The sequence below is a fragment of the Rutilus rutilus genome (assembly GCF_951802725.1).
Source record: "Rutilus rutilus genome assembly, chromosome: 22".
In the NCBI taxonomy this organism is placed as follows: Eukaryota; Metazoa; Chordata; class Actinopteri; order Cypriniformes; family Leuciscidae; genus Rutilus; species Rutilus rutilus.
Window position 1 is genome coordinate 3,361,050 of NC_140227.1, and position 19,757 is coordinate 3,380,806.

At 38.3% G+C, this 19,757-nt stretch overlaps 1 protein-coding gene across 6 annotated transcripts; it reads right to left on the reverse strand.

Moving 5' to 3' along the window:
* Positions 1–447: 447 nt before the first annotated feature.
* Positions 448–19,055, reverse strand: hnrnpa1a (heterogeneous nuclear ribonucleoprotein A1a). Of its 6 annotated transcripts, none has more exons than XR_014625838.1 (13): positions 18,921–19,055; positions 18,158–18,280; positions 17,928–18,074; positions 16,558–16,768; positions 16,370–16,462; positions 16,165–16,224; positions 10,385–10,489; positions 10,119–10,283; positions 4,793–4,948; positions 3,805–3,874; positions 1,308–1,377; positions 1,114–1,223; positions 448–657 (listed from the first exon to the last, which is right to left on the reverse strand). XR_014625838.1 is itself a non-coding variant. In XM_084394840.1 (11 exons), the coding sequence occupies exons 1-10, from the start codon at positions 19,038–19,040 to the stop codon at positions 3,813–3,815; spliced, it is 1,242 nt and encodes a 413-aa protein (XP_084250966.1). In that variant the 5' UTR covers positions 19,041–19,055; the 3' UTR covers positions 2,896–3,376; positions 3,805–3,812. The 6 variants fall into 6 exon arrangements, 2 of the variants coding, with proteins under 2 accessions (XP_084250966.1, XP_084250967.1); XR_014625839.1 differs by having other exon boundaries at positions 16,165–16,176; positions 16,367–16,462; XR_014625836.1 differs by lacking the exon at positions 16,165–16,224 and having other exon boundaries at positions 10,385–10,432.
* Between the last annotated feature and the right edge of the window lie 702 nt (positions 19,056–19,757).

The window sequence follows — 19,757 nt, forward strand, 5'->3', positions numbered from 1 at the left end:
CGATTAAAACAAACATGTCTATGATTGATAAATGGGATGTGCTTTATTTTTCAGTATGCACTTACCAGAGAAATTAAGAAGTAATATAAATGTCAATTCATTTTTTTTATAACATGGCAAGTAAAATTGGTTTCTTTATATTCTGGTCTACATGCATACAACCTAAAACAAGCTTCCCGAACATGGCAGAGGTTCTAAATGCTTCAGAGCAAGTTGTGCCAGTGATTTAACTAATGAAGTTGAGCATTGAATTCAAATGCAGGAAATACTATTATATTGGTCTCATTTTGAATTTCTTTCAAGATTCTGTTTGATTTGAAACGGTTCATTTTTCTTCATTCGAAATGTATAATATTGTTCACATTTCAGGGACAACTCAGTACTTTCGTGGTTAAGTACACTATAAGTGCATTGAAAGTGCATGTGATGAAAAATAAAGTGCAACCGCCTATGGTATGCTTTTAATCTCAGTTGACATGCAAACATATACTGAAACATAATTATTCTTATACTGCATTCATAAATTCAACATTCCACGCCATAATGTTAACTTTTATTAAAAAACATTAAAAAATTGTACAATTTAAAGTAACAATTAAAAAAAAAAAAATTCTAATGCTGTCCTGCAGCTATTGTTTGGTTCCATGATTTGATAACCTGAGGGGGAAAAGAAGAGAAAAACTTGTCAAAAGTGCCAAAAACACAAATTGGAATGCTAAAACTAAATTATTTACTTGTTATTGCCTGGCATTAAACATGCTTATGCATATAAAACCTGTTACATACTGTGACAAAGGAAAATTCCCACACAGAATGTATTCATTTGTTTAAAATAAATACTACTACATTTAAAAGTAAATACCTTTTCTTCACAAAAAGAGTACATACTTTTATGGCGTAGTGTAACTTTGGCGAATTGGGACGCAGCATATGGCTTTACACGATGATGATCGCTCTGATTGGTTTTAGGTCTATCCAATTGCGCCCAGAGGCATTTGAGCGACGCCCCTTTGGAAATGAGTTATTAATGAAGCTTTGCCAGACCATAACTCAGCTACTACTGTTTTAACCAGGCTATACTTGCAGCACTCATTGAGTCAAAAGATAGCTTACCGTTTCAAATATTCTGTCCATCTGCAAACGTGGGTAAAACAGCAGTTTCATAATAGGAATGAATGTTAAAATGTTTGTGCAGTTGCTGTCTGCGACACTCTTTAACTAACCTAGAGGGGTAAAGACAAGAATAATTTGAAAAACAACTTTAGATAACGAACCAAACGATGATAAATCTAACGAAACAAACTCACCTTCAAGATCACCGTCCATTTGCATTTGCTGTAACTGTGTCACAGGTATAAAATCCACCAGTTTATATCCCTGGAAAAAGAAGGAATCGACTTAAAACCCAAACAAGGAGACAAACAAAAAGACATGTAGCCAAGCACAGACTGAAGATCATAAGTGTCTCATGCACCACTGACACAAAAGACTACTTTTAGAACATAAAATTTAGATACCGAACCTTACTTAAGACACAGTTGAAAATGTGGTCACTGTGACAGTTCGGCAGTCATGTTTTCACCACAACCACGAAAACAACCAAGCAACAAAATCTTTACACTGTTACCTCATTTTGATGAGCACAAATCATTCACATGAAAGAAAACTAAAATTCTCCTCTTACCTACCAGTCTGGCATGTTAAACACCTTACTTTGGTAGCTGTTTCTCGCTAGTCTTACAACAGCAATCATCTGTTCTCAATAAGACTTGCTGGCGATCCCAATAAGCTAGCCTCTCAGCTGGCTCATCCCAACGGCTAGCCTCTCTTCGATGAAGCGCTTCTCAACAGTCTCTTCTCTTTGGCTAGACTTTAAGCTGGCTCCTTCCTCCTTTGCTGGCACTTCTGACCGTTTACGTGCGAGATTGCTTTCGGGTGGCAATTCAGAGTTGCTAAAAATCCTCTTACGGATTTCATTCACCACAGGATCTCGTACGGAGAATAGTTTGTCCAAAGGATGAACTACGTGCTACCCATATGTTGCACAATACAAAAAGACTAGAACGTGTGCTAGGCCCAATTATGAAAGTAAAATGAGCAAGCTGATTACGCTATATATGTTAATGTACGCAATCTGATTACTGCTATTTCACATGGAAGTTGAAACGAAACCAGCATTATATTAGCAAGCAAGCAAGGCTTATAGTTTTCAATGTGACTTAAAAGGATACTCCACTTTTTTTGGAAATAGGCTCATTTTACAACTCCCCCAGAGTTAAACAGTTGAGTTTTACCGTTTTCGAAAATAGGTCTAGCAGCCTATTCCAGAAAATAGGTCTAATAGGTTAGACAAACTTAGTCCCGGTCACGTTGGAAGTTACCGAGCTGGGGACTATTTTCAGGCGCTGCGTCATATCATTACGCCTGCTGGACTCATGGTACGGCAGCAAAGTTTCTTGATTATTACGCAGGAATGAGAGTATAGTTCCTAGCCATATCAGCCTAGAAAATCGCAACTTTTCATTTTCCGTCGGTCTTAGTACACGATGTAACTACAGAAGAGTCAAGTTTTAAATAGGAAAAATATCGAAACTCTTTGGTCATTTTTTTGAGAGATGCTAATGGTCTTGTCCGATTCAATGATCTATGCTAAGCTATGCTAAAAGTGGTACCGAATGGATTCGAAAACGGTAAAACTGTTTAACTCTGGGGGAGTTGTAAAATGAGCCTATTTCCCCAAAAAGTGGAGTATCCCTTTAAAAGGTAAAGCTACAAAACACTGAAATACCCAACGGCATCAGAATACGCTGTGGGTCCGTTGCGTGAAACACAATCATGCAACTGGGCGAGTACTGAAGAACATCATTTACCAAATCAAAACACTGACGAATGCAATTAAATAAAAAAACTGGAGCGGTTTATTTAATCTTGATTGGTGACTGTTTACATTTTAAAAAAAGAAGAAGAAAAAAAAAAGAAAAGCAAAAGACAGACACCCTACTGGTTCAAGAGAAAAGCCAACACAACAATTAAACCCTGCATAAAACCTCATTGGAATGCTTTGCACTTCATAGACCAAAAAAAATATATATATATAATAATAATAATAATTGGGAAAACTACAAACTAGTAAGTGTCTTCAAGGACAAGAGTACTTTTGAAACGTTCCTTTTTTTCTTCTTTTTTTTTTTTTACACTTTCAAGACCCCCAACCCCATTCCCACATGATTTTCCTCCCCTATTGAACACGTTCTCTTCGCGTGGCAGACGTTAATATCGCCACCACGCTGCTTGGCTGGGCAGATCTAGGTGTAAACCTGCTTGCTTCTCTCCTTTCCCTGTCATCTCTCTCTGGCTCTCCTCTAAGTACTGTGGCCTGTTGGACAATACGGAACATAAATTCAGTTACACTTTGCAACCTTGCTTTGTCTTTATCAAGAGCTGAACTGGAGGGGAATGAGTAGTAGTAGCACAGAAGCAAACCTTCAGGTCAGCTAAGACTGCATTGTTAGGACAATGAGGATGAGTTTGCATGTGCTGCAGCCAGAAGGTTTGGAGAGCAACTCAAAATCAACATTCGTCTTGTGATACTGGATCTTAGCTTAACAAGATTTGAAGGTTTGCTGCTGGATCCCCTGCACTGAAAACTCAATGGTTTTACTCATTTACCGACCAATTGAAGAGTGATTCGGGGCTAACATTTGCATAGGTTACGCATCTTATGAGATGTTTGGACATGGATGAGCTAAAACAAACTAATGGCAAACTTCAGAGCCCTTTTTGCATAAGCGGGGCAATTCTTACCCTGGAATTTAAAACCTTCGCCCGCCAGAGCTGCCTCCATAACCACCACTGGAGCCTCCTCCATAACCACCTATGAAAAGAAGCATGATCGAGCTGAGACAAAATTTCAGTCATAATAGTTCCATAATTGCTGCTTTTGATAAAAGTCCACACCACAGCTGTAACGATAACGGCATAGAGGAACGATATCGTTGGAATCACTTTCAGGACGATTTTTATCCTGCTAATGACCAATAAAAACACTGACAGCCAATCAGAATCCATCCTGCTGTAAAGAGCTCGAACAAACAAAAAAACTTAACGATATCGTCCGCTGGTGTGGACACTAATTTAGTTATAGTTCTTGGTTTGAACGGGCCTTTACACCGTGTCCTAACCACATGCAACACGTTATAAAAGGTATCTTTTCCGTTTTAATCAGACTTTTGTCCCAACTAGCTGCAACGGCAATATGCAAAGAGCAACAGGCGATTCTCTTTTAGAAATGGTTTGTATTTCTGCGACGTCCCTGCTGGAACAACAACATACAAAGTATGACAATGATAATCTCAGGCACTGATTAAATTCTTTAAACATTAAGTGACTATCATTTTGTGTGACCTTTATAGCCATACTCAAAGCGACAATGGATAATTTAACTCAGATATTGAAAATAAATTAAAGGAAACAAGTGTATTCTATGACAAAGATTGTTTCAGTCAATCAGTATGTATTTTTAATAATGCGAAAAAGGTGAAACATTTATGAATTTGTTTGTGTGCGAGTGCAGTGCATTTGCAGAAAGAGCTCCGCCCACACGCTCTTCTGATTGGCTGTGATTTATGACTGATTTTGTCATGTCCTGTAGATGCGTCACATCTGGTGTAGACAGACAAATTGCTTGTCGCTGGAATTTTATCGCATCTGGTTAAGACACGGAGTTAGTGCAACAGTTTGAATTGAAATATAATGTAATAATACTATGCACAACACTGCAATATTCACTCACCACCATACGGGCCGCCGCCGCCACCGCCACCACCGCTCCTTCCACCACCACCACCACCGTAGTTTCCCCCCTTCATCGGGCCGTAGTTAGAGGAAGATTGGTTGTTGTAGTTGCCAAAGTCATTATAGTCACTGCCGCCTCCACCTCCAAAGTTACCTGTGAAAATTCAGTGATCTTTTGAAATCTTATATCTGTATATACATATATACAAAGGGCTTGACATTAACACCTGCCAACTGCGGGTGGATTTTGCTCGTGGCGGGTAACAGTCACTCCAACTAGCCACTTTGGCGGGTTGAATAATTGTAGTCTTTTCAAAAGGCATCTGAAATAAGTGTGACACTACGACACTACAACTCCCATGAGTATTAGGGCTGTCAACGAATATTCTAAATTCGAATAGTTTTAAAAAACAGAATTTCAAAGGTGAAAATGAATATTCAAATGTGGAAAAACGCCCGCGGTAGCTAGCAGAGGCGCGGCTGTCTGCTTTGCGAGTGGGCGCGCTGCCTGAGGGGTCAGGGACAGGTAACAGGAAGAAGCGTTAACGTTAAACAGAAACATTGCTAAAGTGTAGGCTACTGTACTGACTGAATAGATATTGCATGAATAAGGTAGGTTAGATACAGCAGTTTCATGCACTGCAGGCTTCCACTGGTTTGATTATTTACCGTTTCATGTCAAGGAAAAGTTCCATGTTTACCACAGCACAGCTCGCTCGGAGCGTTCGATGTCGGTTCTATATACTGTAAAACTTAAATTAATGTTAGTAATATTTGTTTCAATCACTGAATGAAGCCTGCTATATAAGAGTCGCGACCTTAAATTGCTTGCACAAAACTCTTGATAAGCACTCAACATTTGCTTATTGTTGTTGTTCATTTAAACCGTTATGCGCAGAGAGCGCCTCATTCGCGCCGCAAGACCTCCAGACGCGCGTAAACGCGTCTTTACATTGACTTAACATTGAAATCACTCGCGCCAGACGCTCTATTCGCGTTTGGTGTGAACGCAGCATGAGGTGTGGGCGAGAGAGAGAAAGAGTGCCTGCGAGTGCGAGTGAGCGAGAGTGAGGTCTGCGGTCTTGGCCATTAGTTGATTTACTTGTTTTTGTGTAGGTAATACGTTGTCAAATATGTTTAAACTTAAATAAACTACCTATACAAGTAGTTATGTCTCTTTGTATTAATTTTTCCTGTTATTGACGTAATGCGCGTCATTGACAAAATGCGCAACCAGATGTTCGAATAGTTTGAATATAGGCTGTGTGTTGTTTTTTAGAGGGAATATTCAAACGTAATTTTTGAGCAATTTTGACAGCCCTAATGAGTATTACATGCACACAGTGTTGCCTTGCGCTTGCGCGCTGGTGACCGACAACACAGAAACGAAGAGACAGCTAGCTACCCTGCTGGAGTTAGGCCGGTGACACACTGGCTGCCTGGCGTGTCCGTTTTTATTTCGGCTCCCATGTTAACAGGTTAGAGCTAGCACACTGCCTGCGTGAGACGCGCGTCTCAGGAAAACGCGTGCATGCTAGAAATAGAACCGACGCCTATTTTTCACGCGACACGCAAGCGTCTTGGAAGCGTTTCCATGCAACATTGAATAGGAAAAGATGTTTATATGTCATTTTGACACGAATACATATTAATAAATGTAATTTTGATGTTTAAAAATGTCTAGGTTTTGACATAAATGCACCTGTCAATACAGAACGAAATATTCTGTAGCCTATTTTGCCGTTAACACTGCCGACGTTGTCTTTGCTGCTATATATTTATGTTTAACATGAAGTATAGGCCTTCCACAACTCTCTCCCCATATGTCAAATATATCACCAATGAGGCTTATCATATGTCACCTAGCAGCAGCAGAGCCGCGTCAGACACGTTTCTGGTGTGCAAAGACATGGAAAACGCCACGCAGCTGACACGCAACAGAAACGCCACGCTCACGCCACACAGCCAGTGTGTCACCGGCCTTACGTCGTAATATGCCAGTGGAGCTATGTGGCGACATATAATACATAATACATGGTTTTATTTTAAAAAAGGAGCTTTACACACAACCTTATCAGAGCTAATGATAATGACCTGTATTGTTATATATTTATGTAGTCTTGATTTGGGTGTGTACAGTGGCTTTACATTTAAAAGGGTTGTAAATCTAGTTCAAATAAATTTTAGCACGCCATAGTCAACTTTGTAACTTTTACAAAAATGTGGCTAGTAAAAATGCTGTGTGGCTAGTAACTTTGGAAAACCACTAGCCACATTGGCTAGTGAGCAAAAAAAGTTAATGTCAAGCCCTGTATATATATATATATATATATATATATATAAAAAACTATTTTACAGTGTGTATTTAGTATTAACATTTTATGACTTACTGGTGCTCTTCGCCTTTCAGTCAAAAGTGACAGAAAAAATCCTTTTATTTCAATGAAATGAATGTACTACATTCTAGTTCGATAAGTATTTTTTATTTAATATATCTTGTACGTTTAGAAGATTTTATGGTACTAAATTAATTACTAAAATAAGCTAAATGCAGGGTTCGTACACATTTTTACCATTAAATTTCCATGACTTTTCCATGACTTAAAGGTAAATATTCATGACATAATGTTCCATAAAACGTCTGTGTATACATGTAAAATAAGAATACAAATTTGGATTGTGACATTCCTAAAATTCACGGGCGGGGATGCGGGTGGATAATGAACTCCTTGCGGGCGGGTAACGTTAGTAGCGGATGAAAAATGTGCTTGAAGAGCTCTTTTCCAAAACGCGATAAACGCCATTAAAAAAAAAAAAAAAAAAAAGAGATTTTCCCTATTCACTGCTCCATCAACGTTTCATGCCAAATCGCTATATTTCCTTGTTTAAAATGTAGGCCACTGCAAGATTTCTTTCCAAACCGCGAAGCGCCGAACCTTTTAGCCTAAACGGATAAATCCTCTCGACTAATCAGAATTCGGTGAACGTTCGCTATCTTAACAGTCCTCAAAATGAGTCAAACTAATCTTATATTCTCTCTCTCTCTCAATTTTAATTGTTTATTAATAAACAAGTGTTTTCTATGTCGACTGCAAAGACGAAGTTGACTGACTCGCGATCTTCTTAGTAGTGAACACGCCAGAGAGAAATGCACATTTCATACGGATTAGGCTGCATCGTTTTATTTTGTTTTGAATGGTTCTGTTTAAAAGTAGAGATTTCTGTAGATAATAGATATAGGCCTATTTCAGTTTTGTTTAGGTCTGTGAGGCGAGTAGTCTACCTTTTACGCTGAGTTTCGGTTCATGGATGATAGCTTAAGCTCCAGTTCACTCCGGCGCCTCTGTGTCGTGATTAGCCTATCTATTTTCTGCAATTTACTTTTTATTTATTAAGCAATTGGTTAATGAAACATATTTTAAAATCAAGATACAATTAATACAAAACGAAATTCGTTTAGAAAGGCTTTGTGCTTTCTGTTTGAGGTCTCTGTGTAAGTTTTAAAGTCTTTTAGTGCCGCTTTCAGAGCACTCATTACCGTAATGGAGAACGGTCATGTAACATTGTTTTTTCCTCATAAATGCGAACACGGAAAATAAAAGACAAAAGACATTTTTTTTAAAGAAAAAAAATCATCCATATTAATTTGTATGTATTAAAAATGTTTAACAAAGAGGCAAAAAGTCATAAACAAAAATCTGAAAATTCGTCGATATATATATATTTTTTTTCGCGCAGTATTTGGTGTAGCCTACAGTTCAAATTCAAATGTTGGTGTTCAACTTTGCGTTTTAAAAATAGCCTACTTACAACAACTCTTCATTTTTCGTTTTTCATTTGGGGGTTAAAGGAAAAACGAGTGGACACAAAAGAACACGGACCTTTTGGACAGAAAGAATACATGACAGCCAGGGTTCTTTATTAAATTCATAAAATAAACTATATATATAGGCTACTATATACTATATGTGCCGTTCGCATAAAAGGGTCTTTCCCTGAAATTAATGCTTGGATAAGACACGTCTCCTTCCATTAATAATAATAATTTGTAGGCCGGTGGCTGAGATATAAACCTACTAAAGTCCTCCGTTGCCATGCTTTTTGGAATGACTGATCGCGAGAGGAAAAAATAAAGTTTTAGTCGCTTAACATCGGTTAATGGAAACGCCGTCATTTTGCAATAGTTATTTATCGATATTTAGAAGGAAAAAAAAGTTTTGCTCAAATCTGTTATGGAAAGGCGCATACAGACGGTAGCTAAAGCTAATATGAAAACGCAAAGCAGCTTATCTTCATTTGAAGCACTGAGCTGAGGACAGCGACACAAGAGCCACACAGGTATGGCTACTTAGTCGCTGTCCTCAGTGCCGCAGAAAAGCGCTGAAACGGACATGAAGGGGAACCCATTTCTTTTGGCCCATCTAGTTTTCTGGAGGCCCACCTACAATCAAAATCCGCCGCAAGTGAGTCACGTGATTCGACTGATCACCCTAAAGAAAAAAGTATTGCAATTTGTTTCACCAATAATATTAATTAAACAAATTCAAGAACACGGATGTTTTGAAAAACAAATTTCCATGACTTTTCCAAAACTTTCTGAGTTTATTCATTTTCCAAAACTTTTCCAGGCCTGGAAATTGCCATTTTAAAATTCCATGACTTTTCCAGGTTTTTCATGACCGTACGAACCCTGTAAATGTATTGACTTTTTGAGCATAGAGCTGAACTTTTTTTTTTTTTTTACTTAAACTGTCGTAAATCTTGAATGCTTTAGAGATCAGACTTAAGTTTGCTCTTTTTAAAGACAACACTTGGCAGATTATTGCTGAAGTGAAAAAAAAAGTTTAAAAAAAGTGAACTTAAAAAAAGTTACTGAATTAAGTTTACATTTATTGTTGTGAAAAACTGCGCAAAAATACCATTTTCAATTTTTATATGACATATACATTTTCAAAAACACATTTTACTCAAAGCCATAAATCTAAAGTTGTGGTCCAAATTTTAAGTTTGATATCTCCAAAAATGAGCTTTCAGTAAGATTGTTTGGCCGCAGTACCAAAAGTTTTCACTAGACGGAATTCGTCTCAATGCGCAAATTTTTTACCCACAAGTAGCACAAGTGTGACTTTTTTTCAGGATCATTTAAACTTTTTGAATCTTGTCCATGATTTTTTTTTGTTCACACACATAGCAAGTGCCAAAACCTTTACAAAGTAAAAAAAAAAAAGTTAAATTTTACGAAGAGCACCAGATGGTTAAAACAAAGAGTTAAACCAAAGAAAACATAAATGGGAACGTGATGAAGTGCTAACAAGATAACTGACCTCCACCAAAGTTGCCTCCTCCACCACCACCATTGTTGTAGTTATCATATCCGCCGCCGCCACCGTATCCTCCACCTTGGTTTCCATAACCGCCTCCACCACCACCACTACCTCCATAACCACGGTTTCCACCACCGTAATTCGGCCCGCCTCCACCATAGCCGCCTGATAAACAGAAGGGAGATATAAATTATACATTATTATGGAAACACTGTTTAACAGTCAAGTGTAATGAGAATCACATGTTTTAAAGCCTATTGATTTACCATTCCCTCCGTAGCCATTATATCCACCATCATTTCCACCATAACCACCTCCTCCTCCTCTTCCTCCTCCTCCTCCTCCACCACCACCTCCTCCTCCATATCCACCTACAAATGAAAAACATCTCAAAATTAAAAACTCAAAAACACCGTAGACCAGTAGTTCTCATGCAGGTGGGTCAGAGTACCATCGGATTTGTCCTTACAACCCGAATAACCTTTTCCAATTATTCCATGAAATATGCATTTTCAAAACGTTAAATGAAGGACTAATTGGGGTTGTCGCGATAACCGCAATATTGTAAAACCGTGATACTGACAAGCCAAGTGCAGAGGAATGCAAGCAAACCACGATGTTCACGTTTTTTCTTTTTTTCATAAAGCGATGCCCTTGTTTTACACTTTATGCATGTGTATTGAATGCAATGCGCAAAGCAGAAAGTGCCGTTGAACCACTGAAACGATTTTGGACACATTATTGTAAGGTAAAAAAGCATCTTTGGTGTTGCTTTAAACAAAGGGCATAACATTACCTGATGTTACGTTGGTAATATTTTCGGAAGATGAGCATGTCACAGTTTAGCAAAATTAATGCACGCTTCCTCCTGAAGTGACTTGCGATGCGCCATCGCCATTTGTGCATTAAAACATTATTTTCCAGCCGCATCCGTGTTTCATTCACGAAATGTATAGTTTGCCTAAAGTGGTGTATACAAACTATGTAGTACATGATAAAATCAGCCTGCAGTCGTCCCTCCATAGTATGACTTACAAAAGCTGTGTGTTTTCTGCTGGCTTTTCCTCCTCTCTTTGATTACTTCCGTTATTCCGTTGGAATTTTCCCGCACGTTAATCTTGACCAATCGAAGAGCAGTTTAGGAAATACGTTCAAAGACACATCTGGCCAACGAGTGATGTGGATGCTGTCATGTGACCGCATTTTGGTTCGTTTCACCAACTCGTCAACTGATTCGGACCAGAACAATCAGTGTGGTGTGAAAAGGAACCAAAAAGACTGAAAAATGCTACAATGTATCATTTTTTGCCCTTGGCCCGGACCAAATGAACCGAACTACAGATGTAAAAGCACCCTTAGAAAGCCTCTCATCCAGTCAGATTTGAGGATCGGAACGATCTGTTAAACAAACAATAGTCCAACAATCTTATTGTCTCTGTTCTGTTATGCGGACCCTTATGTTGACATTCTGTTCTGTTTTCATTGGTTTCTGATTATGTTCTCGTTCGTTGCTAGACTGGGTAAACCCAGTCCGATCTGCCAGCGATTTGATTTCGCCCTGCAGCTCAGGCTGGAAACCTGTACATTCTTCTATCCTGCTTCCGTTACAAATCTGCTGGGACCAATCACAAACCGGTTTATTCCACCTGGCGCGCTATAGAGAGCCTAAGTCCCTCCCCTCCGCTTCTGGCTCATGGGACCTTATTTCGGAAAAAATATGTATGGTAGTCAATGGCGAGAGACAATATATCTTTTTATTCCGTCTGAACTGTGCCCTGAATTGACCCTTCGCTAAGCCCCGCCCTCCTTAGTTACTGTTGCTATGCCTGTCAAGCTTTTGCGCCTGGCACGTCTATTACAGTATGTATGCACCGGTTTCAGACATTCCCAAGGAGATAATTAGTCATTTTTGGCGAACAGGTGAAATATCTGAGAGAGCAAGACAAAAGGGACTGCAGTATGCATTTGAGGGCTATATCCACGACAACCGATTAGAGAATAATTTCATCAAAATTGAAGCTAAAGCCTATAGGTCCCAGCGCAAGCAGCAGCCGCCTCATACGCTGACCATTCAAATGGGAAACACACACATTGAGGAACAGCTATGTGCATGCACAGCAGGGTGGGTGAAATTTGAAAATAAAATAATAATTATAAATCAAACAGCTTATCCATAAGTATTGTGGAATAAACACAAGACATTAGCCTGACCACTTTGCAATGATAACATTCTCCCGCTTATATTTTTAGTGCGCCAGACTACAGCTCACACGTCGTGGGTCACATAAGTGACTAACGTTACTGTTATGAACTGATTAAGTTTGCATACCAACTAGGGGTGGGCGATATCTCTATATTTAAAATTAGGGATGGGAACGACACGGGATTTGGGAAATCGACTGTCGAGGACCATGTGTCGACTTTTTGTCGGATTGTCGGCCTTTCTTTTCTTTTCTTTTTAAAGGGGGGGTGAAATGCTCATTTTCACTCAATCTCCTGTTAATCTTGAGTACCTATAGAGTAGTATTGCATCCTTCATATCTCCAAAGAGTCTTTAATTTTATTATATTTATAAAAGACAGATAGGCTGTCCCGAGTCTTTCCGCAAAAAAACGAGCGTCTGGAGGCGGGCCGTGTGCTATAGCTGTGCTAACCGAGCTAACAACACACAGAGACATTTTTTTTAAGCAGTTTACTCACCGAATGCGATCGCGAACCTTTATCATTGTGACTGCTCGATCCGCATTAGACGATCTGCAAATCCGTCGATCTGGGCTTTGTTTATAAAACAATAATTGTCAAAATGCAGGGAACAAACAGTCTTACACAGCTCCGTTGATGCTCTGAAAAAACAAACTCCATCCACTGGTCCACTTAACGCTGGGTTCTTTGGGAATCTGTGCAGGGTTGTCTTGCCCTGGCATACAAAAACACACTTCTTTGGTGACATTGACTTCCAAAACCCGAGCACACAGCGCTTTGATGGCGTACTGCTTTCGCTATCTTGCTCTGGTCTACGAGTGCGCGCGCGCGTCTTTCCGGGAGAAGTGGGGTCAACGGTCAAGTGGCGATTCCATTTAGAAAAAATTGATTGTTTTATTTAAAATGTTTTATTTCATTATGGGAAAAGTGCCACTTTATGATGTGTATTTGAATAGGAAATGTAATAAATTAAAAGCCAAAAAAAAAAAAAATGCAATTTGGAAATCCCACAAGCCCCGCCCCCTCGACATGTCGACACTCTATTTTTTTTGTCGAGTGGAGCATGTGTCGAATGTCGGTCGTTTTGTCGACAAAAAGTCCCATCCCTATTTAAAATATATCGAGATATTTTTTAAACACGATATGGATTTTGACATATCGTATATATCGATATATTGTTTATATTTATAAAAATTGTGTTATTTCAAATGTAGGCGCGTTGCGCGTGGCAAGCGCGCTCATAATGTAAGAGACGCCGGCGCGACCACAACATTGCCCAACATCAAATGGCAAACGTAATGCAAGCGGAACGAAACTGCTCGTTATTGTGTGGTTGAAGGACCGTTTATCAGTTTGGACCAAAGCAGCGCAAGCCGATCGTGATCATGCGACACTGTTACTACACAGCGCTAATGATCCAGTAAAGAAAGCATTTGAATTCGCCCAAGAAGTAATAACATCGCTGCGAGATCTAGTGAGAAACATTCACATTTCTCCGTTATTAACGGATCAAACAGCGCTGACGTGGAAACCAGGAAGAAACATTGTGCCATGAATTAACTATCCAGTGTCCACAGATCTGCAACATTCACCATGGATTTACTGTAGTAACACTAACTGCAACCATGGAAGTTTGGCAGGAATAGTAGGCTATAATGCCTTCAAGTAACATTACGTCGGTTTAATTTTGACATTATGAATACAATTGCCTCAAATGTTAATCTGAACTAAAAATAAACCTTTGTTTATAACTACTACAATATTACATTTCATTTTTTCCAAGGAGCTGTTTTGTTTTATATGCTCCTAGAGTCAATTATAGCTCCAGAATTGCTCAAAGTAAAAAAATATCATGATGTTATTTGATGAATATACCCTGATATTCCCTCCTTTTACTAACGACCTTTTACTTTTACTAGAACTAACACCGGGAGAGTCGCGACCGGATTGGGGAACTAGTTTAGCCGTCGATTAACAAAATGCTGAAATATATTTTTAAGTAACGTTAAGTTATGTCAGTGAGCCTCCGTCTTGCCTTTAATCACACTGCTTGATCCACGAGCTGGACAAAAACTTTATTCTAGAGCTATAAAGCCAAAACACTTTACTTTTAATTTCCTATTATCAATGTAAAGCTGCTTTGGAACAATCTACATTGTTAAAAGCGCTATATAAATGAAGATGACGCCCGGCATTTCTCCCCTTGGGTTTTAGGTTACGGGAAGGGAACAAATTCCACCACCCCGTCAAAACTTTTAGGATACCGGGTATCAGATTTGCACAATCCATACGCACAACGCTTCGGCATGTTTCCCTCGCTCGAAAGCTTGCCAGACCTCCCGTGCCTAGTTACGGTTGCTAAGCCACGATTGGCCAGTGGCGGTTTTCGGGCGTGGCTTAGCGAAGGGTCAATTACACATATGATGTTTGTCAATTTAAAAGATAATTATGAAAGTCAAGAAAGTCGCAGTTTGTCATAGAACAGAAGAGTAACATTTAGTTTTATGTGAAAATCGCTCAATGAACTACATCTCTCGTCTCGCACTATGTACGTCACCATCCGTTGCTCGTATGTGTGCAGTCTGGTACAAAACACTCAGGCATGACGGTGTAACGTTACGATTATAACGTAAGACTATAGAAAAAATGACAGAAGTTAGCTTCATTCATTGAGAGAAAAGGTATGACGTCACATGTGCGCCTTTTGGGTTTGTAGTCTTTGTAATTACGTATTTTCACAGTCTTATACCTCAACAGTTTTACATCAAACTGCGACTTTCTTGACTTTAAAATGTATCTTTTAAATTGACAAACATCATATGTGTAATTCAGGGCACAATTCAAACGAGATCAAAATATTTGTTGTCTCTCGTCATTGACTACCATACAGTATTTTTCCGAAACAAGGTCCCATGGTGGTCCACCGGAAGGGGAGGGACTTAGGCTCTCTATTGGCGGGTTTAATCCAATCCAATTCATTTTAATCTCTTGACGATGCTCAATGGCTTCTTTAGTTTAGCAAACAAATCGCTCGAGTGTGTGTAAATACCACTCACTTTCATGTTTTTTTTTTTTTGCACAACCTGCAGAAATCACTGGAAGCCATTGCTGCTTCTGCAAACCGCTGATCAATGCTCCAAACCAACACGTTTGTTGACACGTTTCCTGAGTTTTCGCTGCAAAGCACGTCACCCGGATCGTTGGTCTGATTGGTTGAAGGACAATCAAATTGCGTACAGAGTCATTTGAGCTCTGCCCGTTGATCACGCCTCTTGTGCCGTGGAAAATACAGAGCAGACCCTCCAGACTAATGTTCAATCTTAAAAGACTGAGCTTGGTCTGGTGATAGCCAGATATTAATATGCCTAAGACTTCTGCACAGTACTGTATGTCTAGTTTACTTTCCTTTGTTCTACTCCTGTTGGTATAGACCAGAGTTTCAGCCGTTATTGGTCAGCTCTCGTTTATGCATTGTATGGTTTGCATTATTTTGCTTAGTGTTCATTCAGAGTGATTGGAATATTAATAAACGCCTGTTTTGTTTTTGACTCTCCATTTTCGTGCCCGCTGACCAAATCTTAATACTTATTTATATAGCAAAAAATATATATAAATAAATAAAAATAATAATAAAAATTGGCGATATCGCAATTTCCTTCACTGCAACAGCACTAGGACTAATCTAATTGTTCATATTTGAGGATGTATGCAATTGTATTTTAAGAAAATGTGTGAGTACTTTAAATTTCATGTTTACTCAAGTAATATTAGGGGGAATTCAAGAATCTCTGCTATAGAGCACTACAACGAAAAAATAAAAATAAGAACATATGCAAAACGGTACCTCCTCCATATCCACCACCTCCTCTGCCAAAGTTTCCGCCGCCACCACCCCCTCGCCCACCTAAGATGGGTTTTATGAAAGATTTTAATAGTCAGAACAAAACATCACAGGACTACGCGACAGCTAAAATGATTGACTCTGAGGTACATTTTATGTGCATAGAGGTATATTTTACAGCATACCATTTCCAGTGTGTAATTCTCACCTCGTGGAGTCATCGAGACTCGGTTCATTTCCTCTCTGGAGAGAGCTTTCCTGACTTCACAGTTGTGTCCATTCACTGTATGGTACTTCTGAACTGTGGGTCAATGAGGAATTTTATTAGATGGTTTTAAAAGTAATATATTTCTATATATAAAACTGCTGACACACAAATGCGTAGCAGTCACTTACTGACAATCCTGTCAACGGCGTCATGGTCATCAAATGTTATGAAGGCGAAGCCCCTCCTCTTATCACTGTTCTTCTCTGTCATGATGTTCACTTCTTCAATCTTACCGAACTGGCCGAAATACTCGCGCAAGTGTTCCTCATCCGTGTCTTCTTTGATTCCGCCCACAAAAATCTTTTTAACTGTGGAGTGAGCGCCTGGTTTGCACGAGTCCTGTAATCAGTGAAATTAGAGTCCTGACATCAATCATTCAAATACAAATGTAAGATAAAAACATATTGTTATTAATATATGAAAGAAAAAAAGAGGCATTTTAAAACTTGTTAGTTACAGTGTTTTTTAATTCGATTTTATAAAAACTGGGAAAATTTATATTTCACAAAAAAAAAAAATTCTTCAAATATATATATATAAAAAAAAAAAGTTAAACTGATTTTTTAAGCATATTGCTGGCTGTTATAACGCAAAGAAACGCAAAATTGTGCGACAATGTTTGGCCAGGCTGTCATACAAAGAAATTATGAACATGCACAAATAAGAGAGAACCAATTAAATATGAATAGCTTTTAAATAAATTATGTTGTAGTCAATGTAAGCTTTGTATTTTTGTAGTCGAACGAAACTTGTAGTTTGCCATTTTTGCCAGACCTTAACCAAGTTTAGTTTTTGTTTGTCGCTCATATTTAAAAAACCTAAATTATTCTCCTCATATTGGATGGTTTTATCTCTAAAACAATGTTTGGCCAGGCTGTCATACAAAGAAATTATGAACATGCAAAAATAAGAGAGAACCAATTAAACATTAATAGCTTTTAAATAAATTATGTTGTAGTCAATGTATGCTTTTCCTGCGAACTTTGTATTTCTATGTATTTTTGTAGTCGAACGAAACTTGTAGTTTGCCATTTTTGCCAAATAATTTTGTCAGACCTTAACCAAGTTTAGTTTTTGTTTGTCGCTCATATTTAAAATATTTAAAAAACCTAAATTATTCTCATCATATTGGATGGTTTTATCCAAACTAATAAACTTCTGGCCACTACTGTATGTGTGTGTGTAGAGAGAGAGACTGTTCACACATTTTCTAATTTGTTACACTGTTAATTTGTACAACTAATTTAATTTGTACATTAAAATATAAGTTATGTTATAATATTTTATTATTTTGCTGTCTTTGTAATTATTCAATGTACTCCATGCTTTGGCAATATTGTATTATGTACAGTCATGACAATAAAGCAATTTTGAATTTGAGAGAGAGAGAGAGAGGGAGAGATTTCTAGTGGTAAATACCAGAATGTGGTTTAATTTTATTTTAAATAAACTGGAATACTGGTTGTGCGAGTAAGATTTCTCAGAATAAGCAACATACTTCTCTAGAAACCGCCCTCTTGGGTTCAACAGCTCTTCCGTCAACTTTGTGCGGACGAGCGTCCATCGCTGCATCCACTTCACCGACTGAACTATAGGTCACAAACCCGAAACCCCTCGACCTCTTTGTGTTGGGGTCCCTCATCACCTGCGAGTTGAGAAGGGTTAGGCAGCTGGTTTCAGTGCATGCTCTCGGTCATTAGCATGTGAATGCATTGCAGATGGACTCACCACACAGTCTGTAAGAGTTCCCCATTGCTCGAAATGGGCCCTTAGACTCTCGTCTGTCGTCTCGAAACTGAGACCCCCGATAAAGAGTTTTCGGAGCTGCTCAGGCTCACGGGGGGTCTGTTGCTGAGAGAGAGAAAACCATTAAAGGAAATAAATGACAACACTACAAACAGCTCTCCGTTTATTTACCTAATCAAAGTCAAACAGAAGCAGCATATATATTTAATCAGGTATCTGTGCGTTTTGCAATTACACAATCGTAATGAACACTGTAAAACTGTAAAGTTTCTTTAAAGAAAAGACGCACACTGAACCAGCTTGTTTATTCATTCAAAAAAAATCTAAATTGCCACTGCTTGTGCGCGCTGCCGATGTTGTGTAGATATTTTCGATCTGTTGTGCACGAGCGCATCGCGGGGCCTACAGCGCCATCAAATAACATGTATTTTCAAAACGCCGACGGTAAAATAGATGCACACAAACAAAAACAGGGGTATTAATAAAGCCCAAATGAATGCAGAATGACTGGTTGGAACAATTCGAAATAAACGAAATGCGTTTCAGCTCGTGCATCGTTACGAGCCGCTGCTGCGAACAAAGAAATGAGACGAAGCCGCGAAGAAACGGACGTTTAATCATACATTCATCTTTCTAAATGAATTAATTTTCTCTTTGGCATTATGCTTTTTAACAACTACAGGAAACTTTGCAGTTATAATGTAATCTATAAGCTACAAGCATAATATATTGGGGTTTTTTTTACCTCTTTGGACATGGCGGTCTCCCGGTGACTGACAGCAGACCTCGCGCAGTCTCGCAGAGAATGTGCGTGCGCGTACCCGGTCACTGTGCGTCGATACGTCGTGAGGTCACTGTGCGTCATTACGTCATGTGCAAGGGCGGGACCACGCTCGCTTTCTTCTTTCATGTGAGAAAATGGATGGCGAATAGGATGTGCACCAAATTCAACTTTAATTATGATAAAATAGATTTTATAACAGTCATTAGAAGTGTTCCTTTACCAATGATTAGTATGTTATAAGTTTTTTTTTTTTTTTTTTTTTTTTACATATTCCACACTTATTCCCAAAGTATTTTATCTAAATTTAGGCTAAATAAGTGTAGTTGGTAAGGTGTGTAGCTATATAGCCTACTAATAAGATTATAAGGAATTGTGCAGGAAAGCTATCCTTACTTAGAGATAGGGGAGAGCGGGGCACAAAGTAACGCTTTGTGACTTTCTCAGTTTTTGTAAATCTACTTAGGGTTCAGATTATTTATTTTTCCCCACATTAATTTCCCACATGTCAAGCACAATTAAGTGGTTTTGTTTTATTAATACAGTATATACTTTTTTCTTGATATACCCTGAAAGAATGAAAGTGAAATGTGACAACATGCCCCATACATTAAAATGCTATCTGATCTAATAAAAATAAATAATAATAATAATAAAAAAAGTATATATATATATATATATATATATATATATATATATATATATATATATATATATATATATATATATATAAGACAAACTAAAATATTTTCTCAATAAAATACAATTATTAACTTATTCATTTAAAATAATGGAATTTTT